The sequence below is a fragment of the Geotrypetes seraphini genome, chromosome 7 (genome assembly GCF_902459505.1).
Source record: "Geotrypetes seraphini chromosome 7, aGeoSer1.1, whole genome shotgun sequence".
In the NCBI taxonomy this organism is placed as follows: domain Eukaryota; kingdom Metazoa; phylum Chordata; class Amphibia; order Gymnophiona; family Dermophiidae; genus Geotrypetes; species Geotrypetes seraphini.
The window spans coordinates 33,862,552-33,888,514 of NC_047090.1; the positions used below are offsets into that span (position 1 = coordinate 33,862,552).

The 25,963-nt window shown below is 38.6% G+C and overlaps 1 protein-coding gene across 3 annotated transcripts in view; it reads left to right on the top strand.

Annotated features, from left to right (window-relative positions):
• CEP290 (centrosomal protein 290) overlaps positions 1–25,963 on the top strand; it is a 283,184-nt gene that overhangs the window by 136,369 nt on the left and 120,852 nt on the right. For all 3 annotated transcript variants that reach the window (XM_033953471.1, XM_033953470.1, XM_033953472.1), the window contains exons 27-31: positions 12,410–12,615; positions 16,976–17,127; positions 21,005–21,116; positions 23,783–24,238; positions 24,811–24,975. In XM_033953471.1, coding sequence (XP_033809362.1) covers positions 12,410–12,615; positions 16,976–17,127; positions 21,005–21,116; positions 23,783–24,238; positions 24,811–24,975 — 1,091 coding nt within the window. The remainder of the gene's footprint in view (positions 1–12,409; positions 12,616–16,975; positions 17,128–21,004; positions 21,117–23,782; positions 24,239–24,810; positions 24,976–25,963) is intronic.

The following is a 25,963-nucleotide window of genomic DNA, read 5'->3' on the forward strand; positions in this document are numbered from 1 at the left end:
CAGGAAATAGACAAGTACATTCAGTCAGCTCTCAGGGAGGAGCACTTGAGGACGAAGCAGTAGCCCGATGGGGGGGTCCACCCCCTCGGCCACCCCTCCCGCTTCGGGATCCATTTTCCACTCGTTGCCAGCGGGAGGTAGAAGGAGGCACCCCCTGGCCAGGCACCACACCTCCCGCCGGAACAGCCTCCTCAGGGATCTCAATACCCGCTTGTTGTAGCAGCCCACGAGCCTCTTGAACAGTGGTAACTCTGGTGTGGACTCCGTTAATGGTAATAACAACACCAAAAGGGTAAGTCCAACGATAGCGCAAATTGCTGCGCTGCAAAGCCTTGGTCACTTCCCTGAATGCCCGCCGTTTCTGGAGCGTGCCAGCAGCTAGATCCTGATAGAACTCCAGCCGGTGGCCCTCCCAGGTGACCGTGCCCATCTCCCGGGCTCTGCGGAAAATCCGCTCTTTAAGAACAAAGCTCTGAAGACACAACACTATATCCTTCGGTTGATCCAGTGTCCGGGGTCCCAGCGCACGGTGAGCTCGCTCTAGTCCCGGCTCTAATGTGTCGTCTTGAAGGAGCCACCTGATCAGCTTGATTGTAGTAGCACGAACGTCCTTAAACTCAGGCAGGTCTGGCAGGCCCCGCACCCTCAAATTGTTACGTCGGGTGCGGTTCTCCAGGTCCTCGACCTTATCCTGAAGAAGTTGGTAATCCGCAGACTCCGTCTCCAGTGATCTCTGCATTCCGGTTACACTGTCCTCACAGCTATCCATGCGCATCTCCACCACTCCGACCCTCGTGCCCACCTCCACCAGGTCGGTGCGCAACTCCTGCACCGCCTCCCGGACCTGCACCGCCACCGCAGAGATTTCAGGTTTTACCTCTGCGATCCATCTCTGCATATCCGCTTTGGTAAGCGGGTCCATCTGCAAACTCTCTGACACCGGGTCCTCCACCATATCAGCCACAGCCGCCAGGGCCCCGCTCGATTTCGCCGCCTCCCCGCTGCATATTTCAGGGCCCATGCTGCCACGTGTAGCCCGGCTCAGCGCTTGTTCCATCGTGCGCTGGCCGGGTTTGTCGCCGGGCAACTTTTTTCGCGTTGCCATGGTGATAGCTGCGACTTCACCCACCTCTCCTGCCCCCGGGAATAAAAATTTTGCACCGTTTTCACACCAAAATGATAGTTATTTCGCCGGCCCGAACAGGAGCTCTCAGTTCAAGCTCCCATCCGTGGCGATGACGTCACTTCCTCCGGGGGTAATTTTCAAGTGCAGTGCCTTTCCTTGCCCTGCCATACTCTGCACCCTGTTCCCCTCCCTCCCAATGACTTGCAGGCCTCCACCGGGTCTGCTGTGAGACTTGGTGGTCCAACGGTGGCTGGGACAGGAGGGATCCTTCCTGCCTCCTATCCCAGCCGATTCTAAGAATTTTTACCTCCCTCCTGCCTCCCCCACGTACCTTTAATATCTCTGGTAATCCAGATCTGAAATGCAGCAGGAGCGACCTTTCTTTGCTCATGCCCATGCAGACGCTAGCTGATTGGCTGCCGTGAGAACTCCTGCTGCGATTCATCGCTGGACCACCAGGTATAGTAAAGGTACATGGGAGAGGCAGGAGGGAGGTAAAAATTCTTAGAATCGGCTGGGACAGGAGGAGGGAAGGGATCCCTCCTATCCCGGCCACCGCGGGACCACCAGATCACACGGCTGGCCCGGCAGAGGCCTGAAACAAGTTTGGGAGGGGAGTCAGCACTGACCCAAATATAAACCAAGACCCCCATTTTTGAGCCAGTGTTTGGCCCAAAAATCTCTTGTTTGTAGTCAAGTATACTGTATATGGTACTTTGCCCATATCTAATATAATAAAATGATAGGCCGCGCATGCGCACTAAAAAAATTGTGTTCCCTGATCCCGTCGCGGAAACACGCGTGCGCATGCGTGGGTTTTACGTCACCTGCTCTCCATCTCACGCCACCAACGATCTCTGTTCCTCACTGCCAAAACCACCACCTCCTCCTCCTCGCCGGCTCACCCACTTTTAAAAATAAAGAGAAAAGCACTACTACAGCTGGCTTTGCTGTCTTCTGTCCACTGTGGCCCGCCCTCTTTGACTACTTCCTGTTTCCGCTAAGGTTGGCCGCAGTGGATAGAAGACGCCGAAGCCAGCGGCTGTAGCCGCCGATCTCCGTTCCTCCGGGGGGAGGGGTCTGGGAGGAGAGGGATCGCGGCCACTCAGTGCCCCCACCGAGGAGCCCTGCAACTTTCCACTGCCCGGGACCCGAGTCATTTGTCGCCCCCCCTCTTCCCTTACCGCGGGCCCGACTGGCGATTTAAGCAGCGTGTCAGCAGTCTTCACACGCTGATTCGGGCCTTTCTACTGCCCTGATTTCCTCCAGACGTGCCAGAGTAAATCAGGGCAGTAGAAGGACCCGAAGCAGCGTGTGAAGAGTGCTGACACGCTGCTTAAATCGCCAGTCGGGCCCACGGTAAGGGAAGGGGGAGGCCACAAAGGACTCGGGCCCGCGTTTGTAGTCGCGACTGTGGGAAGGGAAAGAGGGTAGAGGAAACGCTACAAGAATAAATACACAGGGGAAGGTGCACAGGGAACTGGTGTGGGGGGAAGGGAAATGGAGGGGGAAGGAATGCTGCTTTGGACAGACAGACAGAGGGAGGAAGGGAGACAGAAAGAAAAGAAGAAAGACAGGGGCAGGGAGATATACAGAAAGACAAACAGACAAAGGGGGCCAGGAACAGAGACAGACAGAAAGAAAGACAGCGGGAGTCGCGTCAGGAGGGGTGCGAGATGCCGCAAAGGGAACTTTTACAATGGGTGCAACTGGGCGGCTATCAGGAGCCTCTGATCAGAGGCAGAGCAAGGTAAGTGTATCATAGGGATAAGAAGGAGGGGGGGGAAAGGAAGGGACGCCTACTGCTGGACAGGGGGAGAAGGAAATAGGTGCTGATGGACAGAGGTGGTGGTGAAGAAAAAGGGACGGAGGCCTAATGTTGGACAGGGGGAGAAGGAAGGTGCTGCTGGACAGGAGGGAGGTAAAACAAAGGGAGAAGGGCTGCTGCTGCATAAGGAGAGCTGTGAAGGGGTGGTGGTGGACACAGGGGAGGTAAAAGGAAGGGAGAATGGACAGGGGGAGCAGGCAAGGGGTGGTGATGGACAGCCAAGGAAAAAGAAAGAAAGAAAGCGGCTAAGGAGAGAGAGAGAAAGAAATAGAGAGACACACACACATATATATTCTAGCACCCGTTAATGTACAGAAAGCGGCCAAGGGGAGAGAGAGAGAAAGAAAGAATGAAAGACAGACATACATATATTCTAGCACCCGTTAATGTAACGGGCATAAAGACTAGTTATTGAATAAACATATTTCTTGTATTCTTCTCAAGTTACTTTGTAAAAGAATTGTTAGTCTTATACAGAATGTATTCTGTTGGCATTTTGTAAAAAAAAAAAAAGACCCAAAATAACCATATAATAGCAAAGCTGTTAAATTGTATCCATCTGAGATACAAGACGTAACAACTTATATTAAGACTTCAAGAGCTCCGAGAGATAGGACTTTGGAACATAAAAACACTCCTGACCTACTCACATATTAATGAGCCATCATTAGTGAAACATCCAATATATCTCCTTCCTACATTTCTTCTCTTTCCTTTTGTTGATTTTTCATTATTTCCTTTTTTCTATTGTTTGCTTTTTTTTTTTTCTTTCTTTTCTTGTTATATGTCCATCTCTTATGCAAAAAAATATTCACAATAAATATGAGTAGAAAAAAATGTTCCACTTAGCTTTAACTGAGCAATTTCAGTAGTGGATAAAGGCAAATTGTACATATCTCAGATGGATACAGTTTAACAGCTTTTCCATTATAGGGTTATTTGGGGTCTTTTTTTGTAGACATTGCTTTGATGGTATTTGTGAAAAAAGACATACTAGAGATTTATTTCCTTTAGCAAACGTGTTTTATAGTAGCTAGGAGTAAAATTAAATAGGGACTATAGTTGAAAAATATTCCATGGTAACTTCTATAGAATTTATTCTTCCTGCCAAGGTAAGTCAAGTGCTTCTCCTGCCTATTTTAATTGCTTGCTGTCCATCAGTCTACTACAGGGATCTCAAAGTCCCTCCTCGAGGGCCTCAATCCAGTCGGGTTTTCAGGATTTCCCCAATGAATATGCATTGAAAGCAGTGCATGCAAATAGATCGCATGCATATTCATTGGGGAAATCCTGAAAACCCGACTGGATTGCGGCCCTCAAGGAGGGACTTTGAGACACCTGGTCTACTAGCATTCTTATTCCCTATCAACCTCTACCCCCCCCTCCATCACAGAAGATGGCTGCTTCTTCTCTTATATCCTAAGTTGGCCATCACTGCTATAGTCATTCCATGTTTAGTCACAGTATGACTTGATTTGATTACTGTAGTATCTCTGTTTATTATTAACACCTTCTGGAGGGCGTGGCTTGGAGCGCGCAAAATGGTCGCATAACCGCAGAGCTCCCCGAACCCAGTCAACTAATTGAAAGGAAAAGTTGATTTGATCCGTTCATCCTGCGATATAAAAAAGTAAAACAGCGTCGGAAATGGCAACAACAAGGCAGGGGAAATCGGAGAAGCCGTACACTTCCGGTGTCTCGGCAAAAAGATCAAAAGTTACCCCGGTATCGCCGTCGAGTGTGCCGATCCCACTTGAAGCTGAAGAATATTCGGACAAAGCAGACATCATGGCAGAATTGTTTAAAATTAAATTAATGTTGACTGACAACGCTGGAAAAATTTCGGAGGTCAAGGAAGAAGTACTAAGTCTGAAGCAGGAGATTCAGACTGACAGGCAGAGGATGTCTGTGATAGAAGAGAGAATCGAACTGCTGGAAACTGTCACACAAAAGTGTGAAAGTGAAAGACAAAATGTGGAAAGCTTGAAAAATCAGCTGATAGATATGGAGAATCGGGGGAAAAGGAAGAACATCAGAGTGCTTGGACTGGCTGAAAATCTTGAAGGGGGAGACACTGTACAGTTTTTAGAGAACTTACTACCTAAACTGTTACAATTAAACTCCAAGTGGCCGTTGGAAATAGAACGGGCACATAGAATCCCTTCAAAAAAACCAGTGAATCAGAATGGCCCCAGACCCTTGATTTTTAAAGTTTTGAGATACCAGCAAGCTTTAGAAATCCTGAAAGTAGCAAAAGCAAACAAAAATTTAAATTATAAAGGGTCTAAATTGCTGTTGGTCCTGGACTTTGCAAAACACACTGCAAACATCAGAAAGCAGTTTCTTATGCTGAGGCAGCAGTTGAAAGAAAAAGGGTACATGTACGGATTGTACTATCCATCTACAATGCGAATATCTACTGGAAATAAGTCCTGGTATTTTCAAGACCCTGCAAAACTTAAAGAGTTTTTATCACAAGAGGAACCGATGTCTACATAAAAGACAATTGATTAAAGGAAAAAGAGAAAATGGAAAAGACTCATTTTGAAGACAAGAGAAGAAGGGGGAAAAAAAAAAAAAGGAAGAAAGAAGGAAAAAAAAAGAAGTGGATTGATATTGGTTCAAGTTATTTTTATTGCATTTTATTGCATTTGAAGATCTTTTGATTAATTTATCAATATTTTGAATTTACTGATACATTTTTAATTTAACAAGAAATTAATTATCTATGAGAAATATTATAAATATAATATATATATTTACATAACTACTAAGTACTAACTATCCTAAATAACAATAATTGATTAATATAAGGAAATAAATATAGGATATTGAATATTTCAAAAGGGATTATTAATAAAATAGGAAATAATTTAGACTTTATTAATAAATATGAAAATATATATTTTACTCAAATATTTATTTATATTGAATATATTACGATTGATTTTTAAATGAGAATGTTATAAATAAATTGGTTAGATACTAGTATTAATAATATATTAACGCTATGAATGAATATATTTAAATTAACAATGAATAGTTAATATACACGGAATTATAGCTAAATTTGAAAATGTAAATAAAATATAAAGATGGGACATATATTACTTTGGAAGGAAGATATATTTATAATTTATATGAATTAATTAAATATGAATCTTATTATAATGATATATTTTACCTGGATACTAATTGATATGAAATACAAAATTATTAAATAAAGGGTTAAGTCTGGGAATTGGGTTTTTTAAAGAAGAGATATTTAATAAGGAGATAAAGAATTTTAAGATACTTTTATTTATATGAATAACTTATATGAATGAAAATGTATTTGAATATTTATATTGAATTCATTATAGATAATTTTATGTAATTTGCTATAATGAATTATTATTAATGATAATAATTATTAATTGAATGATTGAATATGTATGGATATAAATAATTAAATATTATATAAGTGGGGGGAAAAATAGCTGAAGTTTTGAGATATGTTAATTCAATATGGGGGATATTAGTTGTCTGGGGGAGGGGGTTTAGGGTCTGCTATATGTGTTCCAGGGCAGACATTGATTATGGGGGGAGGGGAGGGAACATAGAGAGAGGGAGGGGGTTCAGAACAATAATATATTGATGAGGATTGAAAAGGGGATAAATGTAATATTTGAATTTTGCTTTTATAATCTTATTTTCGGGGGGGGGAAGGGATGGGGGGATTGGATGAAGGAAATATATTTACTTAATGTGCTGAGGTCTGGTCATCTTTATTATTATAGAAGTATTGCCAAAATTTAATTATAAAATAGATGGATATAAAAATTTATTCTATTAACGTCAATGGTTTAAATCATCCTATCAAGAGAAAGAAAGTACTAATGTTCCTTAAAAAGCAAAATGCGGACATATATTTTATCCAAGAGTCGCACCTTTCTGATATTGAATCTAAAAAGTTATCTGGGGGTTGGATTTCTAAATGCTTCTTTGCACCTGCAATGAAAAAAAAAGCTGGGGTTGCTGTCCTGATAAATAGGAAGTGCAATGCTGATTTCAAATTAATGAATTATGATCCTTTAGGAAGATGGGTACATATCAAAATGGTTCTGGGAAATACAACTCTGGATTTATTAAATTTATATGCTCCTAATTCGAATCAAATGGAGTTTTTTAAACAAGTTCAACAATTACTGTTACCACTGGCTACTTCTAATTTAATCGTAGCAGGGGATTTCAATGCTGTAATGGATCCAATTTTGGATAAGAGACCAAGTAGAATTATGAAATCGTTAGGTTTAGATAATTTGGTTCAATCTTGTAATTTAGTTGATATATGGCGGATTCTTCATTTTAATGATCAGGAATTCTCTTTTTGTTCTCAGGTCCACAAATCTTTCTCACGAATTGATTATATATTCGTGTCTAATAATATAGCGCAGCGAGTGATGAATGCAGTTATTGATCCCATTGTAATTTCAGACCATGCTGGTGTGTGGATTGACTTTAAGAATAATGATATAGTAAATTTCAATCCAATTTGGAGATTTGATAATGCTTTACTTGCGGATACAAACTTTCTGGAAGATTTTAAATTAAAGATGAATGAATTTTTTCAAATAAATAATTCGGATAATATTAATGCTGAGATTTTGTGGGACGCATTTAAAGCAACAATAAGAGGAAATATTATTTCATATTCAGCATTTATCAAAAAACAACTTAAAAAACAATATGTTGATTTGGAAAAACAAATTAAAGTATTAGAAAATAAATTAATTAAGAACTGGGAACATAATACATTACAAAGTTTATTAAAAATAAAAGCGAAATATAATGAGATTTCTTCTCAATTTGTGAGGAAAGATATCTTCTATAAGCAAGTTCAGTATTATGGTAATTCAAACAAAGCTGGAAGATTATTAGCTAATTTTCTTAAAGCAAAAAAAAAGGAAATCTAAGATTATTGCAATTAAAGATACACAAGGCAACACACACACTAACACCAAAGATATTTTAATACAATTTCTTGATTTTTATAAAGATTTATATTCTTCTGAATCTTATGAAAATAAAGAACAAGAGGGATTAAATTTCTTAAACTCATTTATTGGACCAAATGTTCCGGATTATATAAAATGAAGTTTAGAAGATCCTATATCTTTAAAAGAAATAGAAACAGCATTGAAGTCTCTTAGAGTTGGATCCGCTCCGGGTGGTGATGGCTATACTGTTGAATTCTATAAAACATTTCAAAATATCATCTTACCATATTTATTAAATTTGTATCAATACCAAATAAATAATGGGAATATATCAGGTACTATGGCGGATTCGGTAATTATTGTCTTACCAAAACCAAACAGGGATCCTACCTTGGTTTCAAACTACAGGCCTATATCTTTATTAAATGTAGATGGTAAGTTGATTGCTAAAGTATTAGCAATAAGATTGGCAAAAGCTCTTCCTTTTATTATTGATGTACACCAAACAGGATTTATTGCTAAAAGACACTCATCAAACAATACTAGATTAGCATTTCACTCTTTAAATTTAGTGAAAAATATGAATGATCCAGCTTTTATGCTATCTTTAGATGCAGAAAAAGCATTTGATAGAGTGGAATGGAATTATATGTATCAAGCTCTGGAATGGTTTGGAATAGGCCCCGGTTTTATTAAAATGATTCAGACTTTGTATAGCTCTCCTGGTGCAAGATTATATAGTAAAACGGTCAAAACAATACGACGGCCTCCTAGCCACTCAAGCTGCAAGAATGGATAACCAAATCTCCAACCTACTGTTAACCACCCCAGACTACAAGATTTTCAGAAAACAAATAAAAACTATACTCTTCAAGAAAGCCCTGAAACAGTCCTAACCACACCCACTCTTAAAACCTCTTACTCTTAACAACACTTTTACCTATCAAATGCTATCTAAAACCCATAATCTCACCATATTCTTACCTCCTAAAGACCTCCAATTCCCTTTGGTAACTCTTTATCCAATGTTTATTACCTTAAAAAATTCAATGTCATCGCTTATTCAACTCCTTTTAATTTGTATGTAATTCCTGTTTTTTTAGTTGGAATGTAATCCGCCTTGAACCGCAAGGTAATGGCGGAATAGAAATCACTAATGTAATGTAATGTAATATATTAATAACAATTTATCAGATAGATTTAACTTGCATAGGGGAGTTAGACAAGGATGTCCTTTGTCCCCCTTACTTTTTGATATTGTTCTAGAACCCTTATTAATTGCAATTAATCAAACTAAGGAGATAAAGGGAATCCCATTTTCTTACTGGGAATTCAAACTTTCTGCATATGCAGATGATATATTATTATATTTAAGAGAACCGGGGACTACTGTTCCAAGTTTACTTAATATTCTAGAGAAATTTGGGAAATTTTCTGGATATAAAATTAATTGGAGTAAATCGGAAATTCTTCCAATTAATGTTCACTGTACCAAAAGATTATTTGATTCATATTCATTTATTTGGAAAGAAGAAGGATTAAAATATTTAGGTATTATTATCAAAAATACAATTGAAGATACAGTAAAAGAAAATGAAAAACTTTTATTAAAAAAAATAACAGAAATGTGTGAGCAATGGAATCCTTTACATCTTTCTTGGTGGGGAAGAGTTCAAACAATTAAAATGATGATATTGCCTGTGGTTTGTTATCAAATGAGTATGATACCAATATTTTTTCAGGGGTCATTCTATAAAAAGTTAAATAATATTCTTACAAAATTTGTTTGGTTTGGGAAAAGACCCAGAATTGCTTTAGTATCTTTACAAAGACCGATTGTGGAGGGAGGGGTAAATTTTCAAAATTTTTATAGGTACCATCAAGCCTATATTCTAAGACAGGGTATGTATTGGATCCTCCCAGATCTCATGGAGAATGTACCAGATTGGCTATATCTAGAATGGCGGCTCCTGTTCCCATTACATGTAGAACATCTAATTAGTATAAATATGCCTAGACGATATAAGGATAACAGAATTATATTGGTTACTTGGAAGACATTAAAATATATTAGTAATCTATCACCAGAACCAATTGCTAAATCATTAAATCAATCAATTTGGGTAAACTCCAGGATCAAGATTGGCAGATATAAAATCGTCTGGAAGCAATGGATAATTGCAGGTATACGAACATTGAATGATGTTATTTCAGAAGGATCAATGCTTAGTTTTTCACAATTGCAACATAAATTTGGATTAAAAAAAACACAATATTTTAAATGGTTGCAGTTGAAGCAAGCTATTCAGGCAGGGTTCCCTGAATGGAAAACTCTTAATACTCAATACTTAATACTCTGCAGGTCCTATGTTTCCAGGCGAATTTTTTGGGTCACCAAGCCGCAAAATGGTATAAATTGTTAAATGGATTTTTAAATAAAAAAAAGAAAACTGGACTTAGCGATATTTGGAGTATTGAGATTGGTCAGACAATTTCTGAGTCTCAATGGCCACGATTTTGGTCCTGGAGATTAAGATCTACAAAGTCAGCATCTATGAGTCAAACTTGGATGTTTTTGTTACATAGAACTTTATGGACCCCTACGCGCTTACAAAAGATAGATTGTACTAGATCTAATATATGCTGGCATTGCAGAATAGAAGTTGGGACATTAGACCATTTAATTTTTTTTTGTCCCTGTGTAAATGCATTTTGGAAACTAATTTGGCCCCAAATTAATGAATTACTAGAAAATCATGTAGGACTCTCATATGATACTATACTATTTGGTACAGCAATGAGAACTCAGAGTCCGATTTCAGCAAACAATAATAAACTATTATTAATATTGACAGGGGTCGCCATGCAACAAATAACTCAAAATTGGAAGGATTATACCAAATTAAACTATACATTTTGGTGGAATTCAGTATGTCATATATACAAAATGGAAAAAACAATAGCATTACAACAGGGAAATATTCATAATTTTAAGAAAATTTGGGAACCATTGACTCGTTATTCCAATGATCAGTTTTCATAGCACATTAATAATGGTTATATTAGAATGGGGAGGGGAGGGGAATGTATATTATATGGATTTAAGAAATGAAAAAAGGGGAGGGTTATATTTTATGTGATAAGATGAATTATTTGTAATCACAATTTTTCATGTACTAATTGAAGTTTATGTACAATTAAAATATTGTAATAATTAAAACTATAAATAAAATATTAAAAGAAAAGAAAAACTACATTATTTAAAAATTGCATTTTCTTTTTTTTTATAAATCTTTATTCATTTTATAAACCAACATAAAATGCATCATATTATCAACAGTTAACAATATAGACAGCACTTAATTCCATCAAATGATATCATAAGTACATATCCCTCTCCCCCCTCCCACCCACCCTTTCATAAAAACAATCAAGAACAATACAAATGATCAAAGTAAACAAAATTACAACTAACAAGTGATTACATACATATCCCCCCCACCCACCCTTCCTGAATGTGTATAATCAATGGGCAAAATCTTTACATAATTTTGTCAATGGGTCCCAAACCTCCTTGAATTTCTTATAATGTCCCAACTGTATTGCACTCATACGTTCAAATTTATAAGTTTGGCACAAGGATTCCCACCAAAAATTATAGTTTAACCTGTCCCAATTTTTCAAACAAGCTGCATGGCAATTCCCGTCGTGATGAAAATATATGAAGTTATTGGACTCTTGGCCATCAATAACGTACCAAAAAGCACTACGTCATACGTCGGTGCCAATAGAACTTCAAGTATTCTATTTATTTGACCCCCAAATGGATCGCCAAAATTAAGTATCAAGGGACAAAAGAATAGCAGATGATCCAGTGTCACTATATATATATATATTTTTTTAAGTTTTGTATTCATTTTTCATATAACAACAAGTGTACAATCTAAATTCATACAAATTCATTAAGTATACACTTGACATTCTTTCATACCTTACTGTAAATATAACATTTCATTAGATACTCTTTTACTATAATTTTTAAACAGCATATAATACTTAATAAGTAATAAGTATGTCAACTATAACTCAATTATAACTCTATATTGATATGACAGTGCCAGCATCTATTTGACTTAGAACTATCTAAGTTTTGTAATCTAACAGGGGTCCAAAAACTTCTATGCAACAAAAAAAACAAAACCCATGTTTGTCTCATAGATGCTGACACTGTACATCTCATCCTCCAAGTCCAAATTCGTGGCTATTGAGACGCAGAAATCTGCTGCTTTATCTCAATGCTCCAAATGTCTCTAAGTTGCATTTTCAATTTAAAAAAAAAAACACCATTTGTGCATGTTAAGGTGTGAAAGCTAAGTGAATGTAATAGTAATCCCCTATAGTACTGACTCTTTTTGTCATTTCATAATAGCATTATATTGTTTTCTATATCCATTACAACTGCCTTATTGTTTGCAGAGAGTAGTGCTGCTATGGACAAGGCTACAAAAGCGATTACAAATAATGAGATTGTCTCCATCTCGAAGAAAATCACTATGTTGGAAATGAAAGAGCTCAATGAAAGGCAAAGAGCTGAACATGCTCAGAAAATGTACGATCACCTACGGATCACGCTGAAACAAGCGGAGGAACGCAATTTTGAACTAGAAACCAAGTTTGCTGAGGTGAATAGTAAATTCTTGGATCACACTCGCTTCCTTCTTTCGGTTTGCTCAGTATGATAGATGAATGGTCTGTTGCTAGACAGTTTTGGCTAATCTGTACAGCTAAAAAAAAAGCTGCCAAGTTTTAACTGTTTATGTTGGCAAAATTTACTGATCTTTGAAGGAAAACAAGAGAATTGACCCAATGATCTCCACAAACAAATCCAAGAACAAACAAAAATCAATGTGGAGAAATAATGTTAAAATAATATTAAAACTTGGCAAACCACATAAAAACCTCTAGGACACAGTCTGCTGAAAAGCTTTGGACTTTGGATCCAACACGGTCCGTGTTTCGACAGAATGTCTTCTTCAGGGATCCCTATGAAGTCCTATGGTAAAGATATGTGGATAAAAATGCCAGTCGGAAATCAACTGATCCGTAAATACGGACCGTGTTGGGTCCAGGGTCCAAAGCTTTTCAGCAGACTGTATCCTAGAGGTTTTTATGTGGTTTGCCAAGTTTTAATATTATTTTAATAATAATAAAATCCATCTGATCTTTGAAGGAACAGAGTGTTTTACATTGATGACCCTTGATGTAAGCGCTTCACTGAAACACCTCTCTTTTTGGGTCCTTTAATAAACTTTAGATGCCAACCCTCCTTGGAGGCCCTTTGCACTGTTATACTTGGTATGGGTAAAAGTGCAATTCAGTACTTCACCAACATTGAAAAGAGGTATTGTTGAGGGCAGAATTAGTGCAGGGATTATTATTATTTTTTTTTTTTAATTCTTTATTCATTTTTAAACTTTCATCAAGTGTACAGAATTCATAATAAACACTATTAATTAGAGCACTTGAACATCTTATCATTGTATTTTATAAATATAGATGCAACCCTCCCTCTAAGCCCATTATTCATTATAAGATCATAAACCCTCCCATTAAACCCTTCCCCTCTTTTAACACTAAATGGTGTATAATTAATAGAAAAATGGCATTTAATCATGACAAAAAGATGTTAATGGCTCCCATATTTTTATAAAACTTTTATACTTTCCATTCTGTACCGCCAGTGATCTTTCCATTCTATATAAGTGCAGGGATTAAAACATTTTCAAAAGTTTGCACGTCTTAGGGAAAAATGCTCAATACTATCAGGAAAAAAGAAAGGTACAAATGTTTGAGTACTTTGGAGGCAATTCTATAAATTGGCATCTACCATTGTGTGCCACTTAATGCATGTTACGACAGAGAAAAATTGGCAAGTTGGCCCTTACCCACCTCCTTTACAAACGCAAAGCATGGGTTTTAGCACCAGAGTTGTGGTAACTACTCTGACCCTTATAGGAATTCTATGAGTATCGAAGCAGTATCGCCGCTGCTGGCGTTAAAACCCGCATTATGCGTTTGTAAAAGCGGGGGTTAGCACACTTATGTGTTCCTATAAAGCCACATATAACTGGTTTGATGAGCAATGGGGGGTTATTAATAGGCAGAACATGAGTGGGGGCACCAATTGATACACCTACCTTGCAGAATTCTGTAAGTTTTATACATGTCACATTCACATGCCAACAGTTAACAGAATGACTTGTGCTAATATTCTGTAATGAAATGTTGGCACCAAGATCCTGTTATAGAGCTGGTGTTCAACATGAGCTAGTGGGGCACCATAATTGGCATGCAGCTTTATAGAATTATCCCCTTTATGTTTGCAATAAGTACTTTCATAGGTACTTTATTCCCCTGGACTTTGCAGCAATGCACACAGCATGAAAATAGCTTGTATAAGCACAGTTCTTTATCAGTAGTTGACAGTTCAGTCAACTTTTCAATTTGAAGCCATAATGTGCCTCCATTGTTGCACAAAAGTGAATAATTGTAGCTGCTGACATAATTAAATGTGATCTACCTTATATCAAAGTAGTGATATAAGCCACATGGGTTGATGTAGCAGTTCTAGCTGTCATCTGTTACTTTGCTCGGGGAAGAAACTAAATTAAGCCTTAAGGTCTGGGATCTTCACCCGAATGGGCAAAAGTGCTCATAATTGTTGGATGTATCATCCATTGGGGGTTCCAGTCGCTGGAGGGTTAGGGCGAGCAGTCTCTTTCCTCTTTCCCATATTACACGGGAAAGAGTCACACCACACGCTGAAACTTAGCAAACGATCAGCGCTGTCTGCTCAGGCGTCCGTTCTCGACGCCATCGTGATCTCCAAACCTTAAGTTTATATACCGCATCCTCTCCATAAAGCTAGAGCTCTGCACGGTTTACAGGAACTGTAGTATAAGGAAGGAAAAACATAATAAGAATTAGTGATTATAAAGCGGGTAGTAAGATTTACATTTTTGAGAATAGCCAAGTTTTCAGATGTTTTCAGAATAATTGGAAGGAGCCCAGATTCTGCAGCAGGGCAAGAAGGTTATTCCAAAGCTCAGTGATTTTGAAGAAGAGAGATTTCTCTAATTTTCCAGCATAGATAATGCCTTTTAATGAGGGGAAAGATAGTTTACGTTTTTGGGTGGATCTGGTAGTGTCAGGTCTCGTAGAATTCCAAGAAAGTGGAATTAGAGGAGGAAGAATGCCATGCAAGTTTTCATATTTCACCCATGATGCTTGTAGGCCCGAGGGTACATCACAAGTCAGTTTTCAAAGGCAAATGCTATGAAGCAGGCTGCTGCTATGGAATTCTTTGTTTCACAGCTGCAAAGTATGCAGGATAAGGCAGTTGCTAATATATGAAAATGAAAGGCCCATGCAGATCTTACTGAGCCCACCCCCAAAATTGTGCCTTTACCCCCCTGCAACTAATGTGAGCATCTGCTAAGTTATGCATGTAGAAAAGAGAAACCAAACTATTGCTACATGATGCAAAGTTCTACGCTAAAAGTCACCGCTCAGGAAAAAGATCTGTCTTTCATCATTGATGATACATTGAAACCAATCGTGCAGCAGCATAAGAAAGCAAATACAACGTTAGCAATTATTAGGAACGGTTTGGAAACAAAAATGAGAATGTTTATAATGCATTTGTATTGCTCCATGCTGTGACTACACCTCAAATACTACACTTCTCCCTCCGTGTCCGCAGTTTCCGTATCTGCGGATTCGCTTATTCGTGATTTTTCGGAAGCTGACTCCGCCTCCCCAAATTACATCATGATTGAAGTTCTTTTACCTTTTACTGTACCAATAAAAAAGTGTATCGCTTACCATTCACTCTGAAAATCGCTGCTACCATGCTTTCTCCCACAAATTCACTGCTTCCATGCGTCCCAGTGTGCACTGAGAAAAACGCTGCTTCCCAGCATGCCTGCCCAGAAATCGCTGTAGAAAAGTTATTCGCGGTTCCAATAATAAAAACAGAAGGCTTTTTCTAAAAACTGTGAATAACATTAAAAAAGTTATTCACGGTTTTTCCGTATTTGTGCCTATGGTCTGCCCGCATCCCCCGCGAATACAGAGGGAGAAGTGTATGTGCAGTTCCAGGCATTGCATCTCGAAAAAGAAATAGAATTAGAAAAGGTGTAGAGAAGGGTAATGAAAATAATAAAAGGGATGAGACAGTTTCCATGTGAGGAAAAGCTAAAGCATCTAGAGCTCTTCCGCTTGGCGAAGAGACAGTTCAGGGGCTATATGAAATACATTGTAATTTTGTTTGAAATAAGCTTTAAAAAATAATCTCTTAAATAGACTGCATGTAGAAAATATTCCCATTTCCTGCAACAGTCTTCAGTAGAAGCATTTGGTTTTTTTCTCTTTACACTATAAAATTCTAAGTGGAATAGAACAAGTAGATGTGACTGACTTGTTTACTCTTTCCAAAATACAAGGATTAGGGGGTCCGTAATGAAGCTGCTGATTTGTAAATTTAAAACAAATCAGAGAAAATATTTATCCATTCAACATATAATTAGACTGGATTTGTTGCTAGAGAATGTGACAAAAGCAGTTAGCTTAGCAGGGCTTTGAAAAGGTTTGGATAATTTTGTAAAAGAAAAGTCCATAAGCCATTATTGGGAAAATCTACTTATTTCTAGGATAAGCAACATAAAATCTATTACTCCTGGGATCTGCCAGGTGCTTGTAACCTGGATTGAACACTATTGGAAACAAAATACTGGGCTTGATGGACTTTTTGGCAAACTTAAATCCTTATGATCTTCAAATGGATTTTTCCAATGGGTAAACACCCATTTGCCAGAAGAAATCCATTTGAAAATTGCCCCTATGATAAATAAAATAGCATATTACTAAATGCAGTATATTATTGTGGAGTTATCCAATACAAATAGATAACTGTACATGTGTGTGTGAAATGTGTGTATTTTGTATATTTTCCATATAATGGTATTTCTTTGTTTTCCCTAGCTCACTAAAATCAATCTTGAGGCCCAAAAACTGGAAGAATTATTAAGAGATGAATTGGCCAGTAGTGTGAGTAAAGCTGTTAGTGATGCTGATAGACGAAGAGTCATGGAACTCGAGGAAAGTGAATCGGAACTCAAGATTGAGGTATCCAAGTGAGTAGATTAGGCACTTTCTCTGTGGACATGCATTAATGGTGGCATCTTACATCCAGACAATGGTTTAGCCAGGGCGAGAGGCACCCCTCCTGCTGCATGCATCCCTCCCTTTCCCCTGTACCTCTTCACTGCCGCTCTTAGGTGCGGGTCCAGAAAGTGACATCAGAGGAAGAGTTGAAGCTAGCACAAACAGCAGGTTGGGGTTGCTGGTCACACCACGAACATTAAAGTAGTACGAGGGAAAGTAAGAGGAGCGTGCAATCGTGGGGGCAGAGAGGAGGATGGGTGCTGGCGCCTGGGGCAGGCCGCCCCGCCTCCCCCACCCTTCCTTTAGTACGCCACTGAATCCAGAACTCTCTCACACATTAGTAAGCTGGGTGTGTGCTAGTCCTTCTTCCCTACAGTGGTCCTATCCTCCGTCTTTGCATGACCGTTTCATCAATTAAGATTTTGGGTGTCATCATCGATAACAAACTAACCGATCGTCCCCAAATTAATGCTTTCATTAAAAACTGTTTTTATAAACTAAAAATGATAAGATCTTTAGTCCATCTCCTAGATACTCCTAGTCTCAACATTTTGATCCACTCTTGTTATTTCTAAAATTGATTATTGTAATTCTCTATATAAAGGGTTAAGTCAAAAGGATATTAGACGTCACCAATTGATCCAGAATACAGCTGTTAAAATTATCATGAATTCAAAAAAAATACAATCACATCTCTCTCTTACTTAAGAAGATGCGCTGGCTTCCAATCGCTCATCGAATTGCGTACAAAATTGCTCTTCTTTCAAATCTTTAAAATCCAATGAGTCGGTATTTCTTAATAGACTGCCGATTCCATATGAGCTTTTTAGAACTCTAAGATTTGCTTCACAACATACTCTTTATGTCCCCTCATTAAAAATTATTGGGACACACCACACTTCCATTTTTTTTCAATTACAGCTCCTACTATTTGGAATTCCCTTCCATTGCACATTAGAGCAGAAATAAATCTAGATAAATTTAAGGGCAATTTAAAATGTTTTTTCTTTAAAGATGCTTATGAGTGAGTCACCACTCACCTACTTGCCCTCCTTGATGTTATTTCCTTTTTTGTTCTCTTTTCTTTAATTAATGGCTTTCTCCCCCTTTCCTCTTGTTATATATCCCATCCCAGTATGTAAATGGTTTTGTACTAAGTCATGTTTGTTTTAATATTAATTCCCCCATTTATTTTAATGTACAACGCTTTGAATTCTATGTTTAGGGTTCAGTCAAAATTTTAATAAACTATCAGATGGAATCTAGCTCATGTACTCCTCTCCCAAAATCAAAACACAAAAAAACTTTGAAACAGTTTCCAAATGTCTCTCCAGCAATCCTTCACATCTGTGAGATGCCAGCACTGAAATTTTTTTTTAAAAAAGTTGCAGTAAACAGAAGGTATTTTGGAATCAGGGTTAAAAAAAGAAAAGGAAAACCTCACTCTTCCCCCTCCTTTTAAAACAAGTAGCACTACCCCGAAAATGTATTCTATAAGAGCACATGAGACTGATTCTAGGACAACAAGAAGTAGATAATTCATCGGGTAGCTAAAAGAAAGTACACATTAACATCTGAATGAGAAGGGAATTGGTTTAATTACTGAGTGTGTTAGAAAAAAATTTTCTGCACATTTGCTTTCTACAAATATTTGCTGTATGGAATTCTCACCTAATCCCTTCCATACCACTCCAAACAAGATTATATTTCTGTTCACAGTTGTATAAACTTTACCTACAGGATATTGGTCTATATCCAAGTCAATTTTGTTGTTTTGCCACTTTGAATAGACAGGCATACTCATTTCCTTCCTTTAAACCCACCTCTCGAGTATTTTTACCAACCTTGAGTTAATTTCCATGTGCAAGGAGATAATATCCTGCCTGACCTCAGAGAAAGCAAAATTTCTTACCTGTAGCAGATATTCCTTGAGGATATTAGTCCTCACAAAACCCACTCAACTCTCCTAGGAATTTCTTCCTCTTAATAGTAGCTTACGTTCAGAACTGAGGAGGACCCATATATGCATGCAAATTACCATGCTGGAAAGCTTTCCCAGCTTGATGAATTTTGCATACATTCTTTCCAACCCAGGCTTTATTAATTAACTTGCCCAAGTAAGAGGATTGATATGCTGTTCTGTTACAGGTGAGCAAATTTTTGCTTTCTTTTGACTGTATAACAGTGTTGTACACATGGGGCAAGAGGATTTAGAAGAAAGGAGTACTCAAATCCCCACTCTGCCTATAAAGGATCAAGGCGAGGAACTACAAAAAACAAGGTTAATGAGACAATAAACTTTCCAGTATACAGATGAATATCACAAACAGAGCACAAAACAGCCTGCTAGTAGAGATTCGCAAGAAAAAAAGAATGGCCGTTCCAGATTAGAGAATGACATGGGGACAAATTTTTCCCCTTCCCCGTAGGAACTCATTTTCCCGTCCTGTCCCGGCAAGTTCTTTTCCTGTCCATGCTCCATTCCTGTAAGCTCTGCCCTAATCTGCACAAGCCTCAAACACTTTAAAATCATAAGTATTTGAGGCTTGCATGGTTAAGGCAGAGCTTACAGGAATGGGACAGGGACGGTGACAAAACTCACGGGGATGGGAAAATGAGTTTCCACAGGGAAAAACATAAACATAAAAATCAATTTCTAAACCGCAAATGCCAAGGAGATGAGTTCTATGTGGTTTACAAAAGATTGACTACTAATACATAATCATGATAAGAATCGAATAGTTAAGGGCTAAGAAACTTCAAAAATAAAAAGGTTTTCAGTAAACGTAGATAACAACTGTGTCATTCTCTACTACAGATCTTTGCTGAAAAAGTCTGATTTGATATTAAATGATTAGATTAATAGGACAGAATATATAATATATTATATGATATATGTACTACATATGAATTAGTAGGGTTGGGAGGGAGGGTTTAAATATTATGATTTAAGTTAAATTGATAGAGAATCAAGTGATATTGAATAAGTTTAAATGTTATTTTATGATACACTTGTTGTAAGATGTAAAATGAATAAAGAATTTAAAAAAAAAAGGAAAAAGTCGAGGGAGTTGATACTAGATAATCCCAACCTACAAAATTATACTACTCACATTTAAAATACGACAAAATAATCAACCAGATTTCATTAATAACCTATTAATTCCACATTGTCCATATAAAACGCTTCGCTCCATGACACAAAACCTTCTTGTAGTTCCATCTTTAAAACAAATAAACACTATAAGATCTAACAATTTTGAAGTAAGCGCACCATCACTATCACCATCACCATCAACTATATTCGGGAAGAAAAATCTTTGATCCATTTTAAAACAAATTTAAAAACGTTTCTGTTCCAAGATGCATAGGACACCTAAATGCTCTTGTAAGGGCAAAAAAACAAACCATACCAACTGCAGAAAGCATCCTTTTTTCCCCATTCTGAAATTTTTTCCCTTAATTGTTCTCTTTCTCTTGAAAAACATTGTAGTTCTTCCCCCCCCTTTCCCATTTGTTTCTTTTCGTCCCATCTAATTTATTACAGTCTATTTTAATTGTCTTTCCCATTTTATGTGACACAAACTGTAATTTTTACTGTACACCGCTCAGAAGTCTGATTGAGCGGGATAAAAAATTTTAAATAAATTTGAAACTGAAACTTGATTCTTAATCAGACTAAATTGCATTAAAGTTTTACAACTCTAATAAGGATGTACTGTCTATGATTATGAGGTGTTAAGACTAGAATAGCAGCATAGATTCTTCTAGAAAATCCACGCAGTTTTATTACTCTTGCATGGTGTTCACGCCTTAAAAAGATAAACTATTTGCTTGTTTTCTTAGATTAAGGGATCTGTCTGACATAGCCAAAATGCAAGTGGACACACTAGAAGCCCGACAACAGTCCAGAGAAAAGGAGGTGGAATCTCTGAGAAAGCAGGTGTTAGATTATCAGGTACAATCAATATTAGAGTTAATGTTGAGTTTGCTCTTTCTGGCTCTTTGTATTAACGTACTTAAGTTGACAAAAAAGCAAAATCTACTAGAGTTAACACTAATCTGTAAAATATTGGCATAATTAGGCAGTTCTTGAATCATCAGTCATGTAAATCTCCCTTAGTAAAGGAACATTATTAAGATGGCTTGGGTGAAATCCACTGCTTATACCTAGGATAAGCATCATGAAATCTGTTTTTTTCCTTAGGATCTTGCCAGGTAATTGTGACCTGGATTGGCCACTGTTGGAAACAGGATACTGGGCTTGATGGACCTTCGGTCTGTCCCGGTATAGCAGTTCTTGTGTTCTTATGTAACACATTTGCCTTCTTGATTCCCATTACTTCTCCTTAAAGACATCTATACAAAATTTACCCTGGTGATAAATAATTTTTCACACTCTAAAGTATATGCTTTATTATCAAGGATTTTGGGGGTCCAGTATATGCTCTATTACAAAGGACTTTTACATGCCTGCCACATTCTGTTTTATTTATATGTACGCCTATGCAAATTTTAACTGAAAATTATATATTTTAAATAAAAGTAATTGAAAATTATATCTTTTAAATAAACGTATTGGTTCACACAGTGGTCTGACCAGTGTCCCTTCCCCACTTCCTTTTCTTGTTTTTACCCTCTAAAGACCATGACCAGTAGTGGTGGGAATCACATTTTCATCTACTAGCAGTCCTTTAAAGATATTCCTGTAAGTGTGGTCTCTCTTTTAAGCTAATTGGAGGACAATGTCTTGGTAGTTTGTGGCAAGACTTTCAAAGCAGTGAAGATGAACATTGTTTTACCCAAAGAAAAGGGTTTTTATAAAATTGCACAGCCATATGTATATATATATATACATAAAAAGTACAGGTTCAGAGCATGTGTGCCTACTTTTTACATGATCTGAACATAGGCATTCCTGGGAGCATAGGTTGGTCAGAACAGAGATGAAATGGTGATGTACATGTACATTTATAAAGTATGCCGGGTACACATTTATCACCTTTATTTGGAGCAAATGCAAATTTATGTTATGGTATTTGTGTACCTCTGAAGATGGATCTGAATCTGTTGTGCAAAGATACCTATGTTGACTTTTTAAAATACACTTAAAATAGCTTTTTGGATTTCTCACATAGGCACTCTGTTATAATATGTTGTTTAAAGCGTGTGTACTTTTACATGAACCAGGAAGAAAGGGGTTGGACAGTAATCAGATTTGTTTTAACCAAGTAAAATATCTAATTGCTTCCTCATCCGCTATAATAATTCCCTTATCGGGCATATGCACTTCAATTTTTGTGACTCCATGCATCTGTAGCACCGTGGCTGGCAGAATGTTAAAGGATGCGGCGCGTGTGCATGTTCGGGGCTGACATCAGGGAGAGAAGGAGGCGGCGGCGATGACTGAGCTAGGGGGAGGGAAGGCCACAACTACTGCTGCTCCCTGGTCGCACGGCCTTCTCCTCTGCCTCCATTCTCCCCTCTGGGTTAGAGCACTATTGCAGCTCACAGGAGCCGCGCTCTCTGCCCGCCCAGTGGCGACCAACACCCCTTACCTCTGAATTTGTTCGTTGGGCGGGTCGAGGATGAGCATTTGTTTATTTGCGCTGGAGGCTGGTGGCGCTGCTGCAGAGGGGGGAGGGAGAGAAAGAGACAGACAGACAGACATAGACAGCGGCCAAGGAGAGAGAGAAAGAGACAGAAAGACAGACAGCAGCCAAGGAAAAAGAGAGAGAGAAAGACACACAGACAGCGGCCAAGGGGAGAGAGAGAAAGAAAGAAAGACAGACAGAAAGACAGACAGCGGCCAAGGAGAGAGAGAAAGAGACAGAAAGACAGACAGACACACAGACAGCAGCCAAGGAAAGAGAGAGAGAGAAAGACACACAGACAGCGGCCAAGGGGAGAGAGAGAAAGAAAGACAGACAGAAAGACAGACAGCAGCCAAGGAGAGAAAGAGACAGAAAGACAGACAGACACACAGACAGCGGCCAAGGGGAGAGAGAGAGAGAAAGAAAGAAAGAAAGAGACAGAAAGACACACAGACAGCGCCCAAGGAGAAAGACAGAAAGACAGACACAGACAGCGGCCAAGGAGAGAGAGAGAGACAGAAAAACAGACAGTGGCCATGGAGAGAAAGAGACAGAAAGACACACAAACAGTGGCCAAGGAGAGAGAGAGAAAGACAGACACACAGCAGCCGATAGAGAGAGAAAGAGACAGAAAGACACACAGACAGCAGCCAAGGAGACAGACAGACAGCGGCCAATGAGAGAGAGAGAAAGACAGACACACAGCAGCCGATAGAAAGAGAAAGAGACAGCAGACAGACAGACAGCGGCCAACGAGAGAGAGAAAGAGAAAGACACACAGACAGTGGCCAAGGAGAGAGAGAGAGAGATAGAAAGACACATCTATTCTAGCACCCATTAATGTAACGGGCTTAAAGACTAGTTGGGAATAATTTGCAAATCCCACTAGATTCTTGTAGGCCCTCAGTACTTCATAAAAAGCATGGGTACTTCTACCTGTAGAGGGGATAAAAGTTTTTTTATTGAAGTTTCTTCACCATGACTACATGTCTTTACATGAAAAAAAAATCTCTATTTTATTTTATATTAGGCACAGTCAGAAGAAAAATCCCTGATTGCCAAATTACACCAGCATATTGTAGCTCTTCAAGTTAGCGAGGCTACTGCAGTGGGCAAGCTAGAAGCTGCAACAGCCAAACTGCAAAAGTTGGAGGCTTACAATCTACGCTTAGAGCAGAAGCTTGATGCAAAGGATCAAGCCTTGTACTATGCAAGACTAGAAGGGAGAAATCGAGCCAAACATCTGCGTCACACGGTTCAGTCTTTACGTCGTCAGTTCAGCGGTGCCCTGCCCTTGGCGCAACAAGAAAAATTCTCCAAAACCATGATCCAGCTGCAGAATGACAAGTTGAAAATCATGCAAGACATGCAGCGTACCCAGCAGGAACGCCAAGATATGGAGAACCGTGCACTGGAAGTAGAGTTACGGTTGAAAGGCTTGGAAGAGTTGATAGCTACTTTGAAAGATGCAAGAGGAGCCCAGAAGGTTTGAAATACATTTTTTAAAAAAATTTTGTTTTTGTTACCTTGTAGACCAGTAGAAGAAATTACAAAATTGTTGTCAGCTATTGAGTGAGAACGGCTTGTGAGATGTTTTCATTATTATGATCCGGCTTGTGAGATGTTTTGATTATTAAGATCCACAATTGGGATTGTAATACAGGGTCACATTTTTCCATTTTTAAAAAATCTCAACAAAGAATAAAATTCTGTCTTCTTTTATCATAACACCAAACCAAAGTAATTAAAAATATTTGGAAAATGCAATCCTGGATTGTGTTCCCATTCAGGGACTATGATTGACAAAGTAAATCATCTAAAATTAAAAATCATGATTTTATCATTCAGCCTTTCCGCTTAGATTGTTGTTGGGGTTTTTTATCCACAGTTTTGATCATCTGCCATATTTTACCACATGGCTCATATAAGAGTTCATTTTTTTAACTAGGTATATTTTTTTTAATTATGTGGATTGCTTACTGGCCTCCAAAAGCAGCATTTTCTCTGCTTTTAATTTATTCTTCTCCTATGGTAAGGCATGCATTTATAATTGAACAGGTGACAGAATGGCACAAAAAAATGGAAGAACTTCGTCTTCAGGATCTGAAGTTGAATCGAGAGTTAATAAAGGGAAAAGAAGAGATAAAGTATTTGAAAAATATCATTTCTGAATATGAACATACTGTCCTGGGTTTAGAAGAAGAAACTGTACAGCAGAGCAAGGTATAAGCACATCACTCCATGCCAAGATAAACAGTGATCATATTATAAGTATAGTGGAACCTTGGTTTACGAGCATAATTCGTTCCAGAAGAATGCTCATAAACCAAATTGCTGATATATCAAAGCGAGTTTCCCTATAGGAAGTAAGGGAAACTCGCTTGATTCGTTCCCCCCCCAAGACCACTGGTGCTGCTCCACACACCCCGAGAACCAGAATGGCCCCCCCTGCCAGCGAACGCCCCCCCCCCCTGATCTGGCATTCCTTACTCACCCAAACACAATCCCTTACCCTGATCTGGCACCGGCACAAGCACCAACGCACAGGACATACCGGTGCCCAAAGATCCTCCCTCTTGCCTGGGCTTGGCCTTGAGCATCTGCCTGCGAGAACCAGAAGGCCTTGAGCATGCGCAGATGCTCAAGGCCCATCCCAGGCAAGAGGGAAGATCTTCGGGCACCAGCACGTCCTGTGCGTTGGTGCTGGTTCCAGATTGGGGTAAGGGATTGTGTTTGGATGGGAGGGGATGCCGGTTCGTGGGGGGGAGGGCCTCGCAAATCGAGTCAACGCTCGGTTTGTGAGGCATGATTTTCGGGAATGTTTTGCTCATCTTGCAAAATACTCACAAACCGCAGTTTGACTGTAGATGTAAATTTGCAATGCATTTTTTTTGTTTGTTTGTTTAAAAGAAATAGACACCATGCTTAGTCTAGATGTTGCAACCACTAGATTGTTTTTGTTTTTCTGGCTAATCCACTCACGAGTCACTCACGCAGAGTTTATGCAGTATACGTTCATTAGCATCAGTAGATAATCCACGAGTTTTTCTTTACGGACTACAGGGACGCCTAAAGAAGACACCTTTGTCAAAACAGGGACCGTATTGGGTCCTATATTTCTTTCTGTGGATTATCAATAATAAAGTCTATCAGGAACATCAACTCTCCACAGAGTCTTTTGTTTTGGTTGGATTTCTCTTCTGTGGAGTCA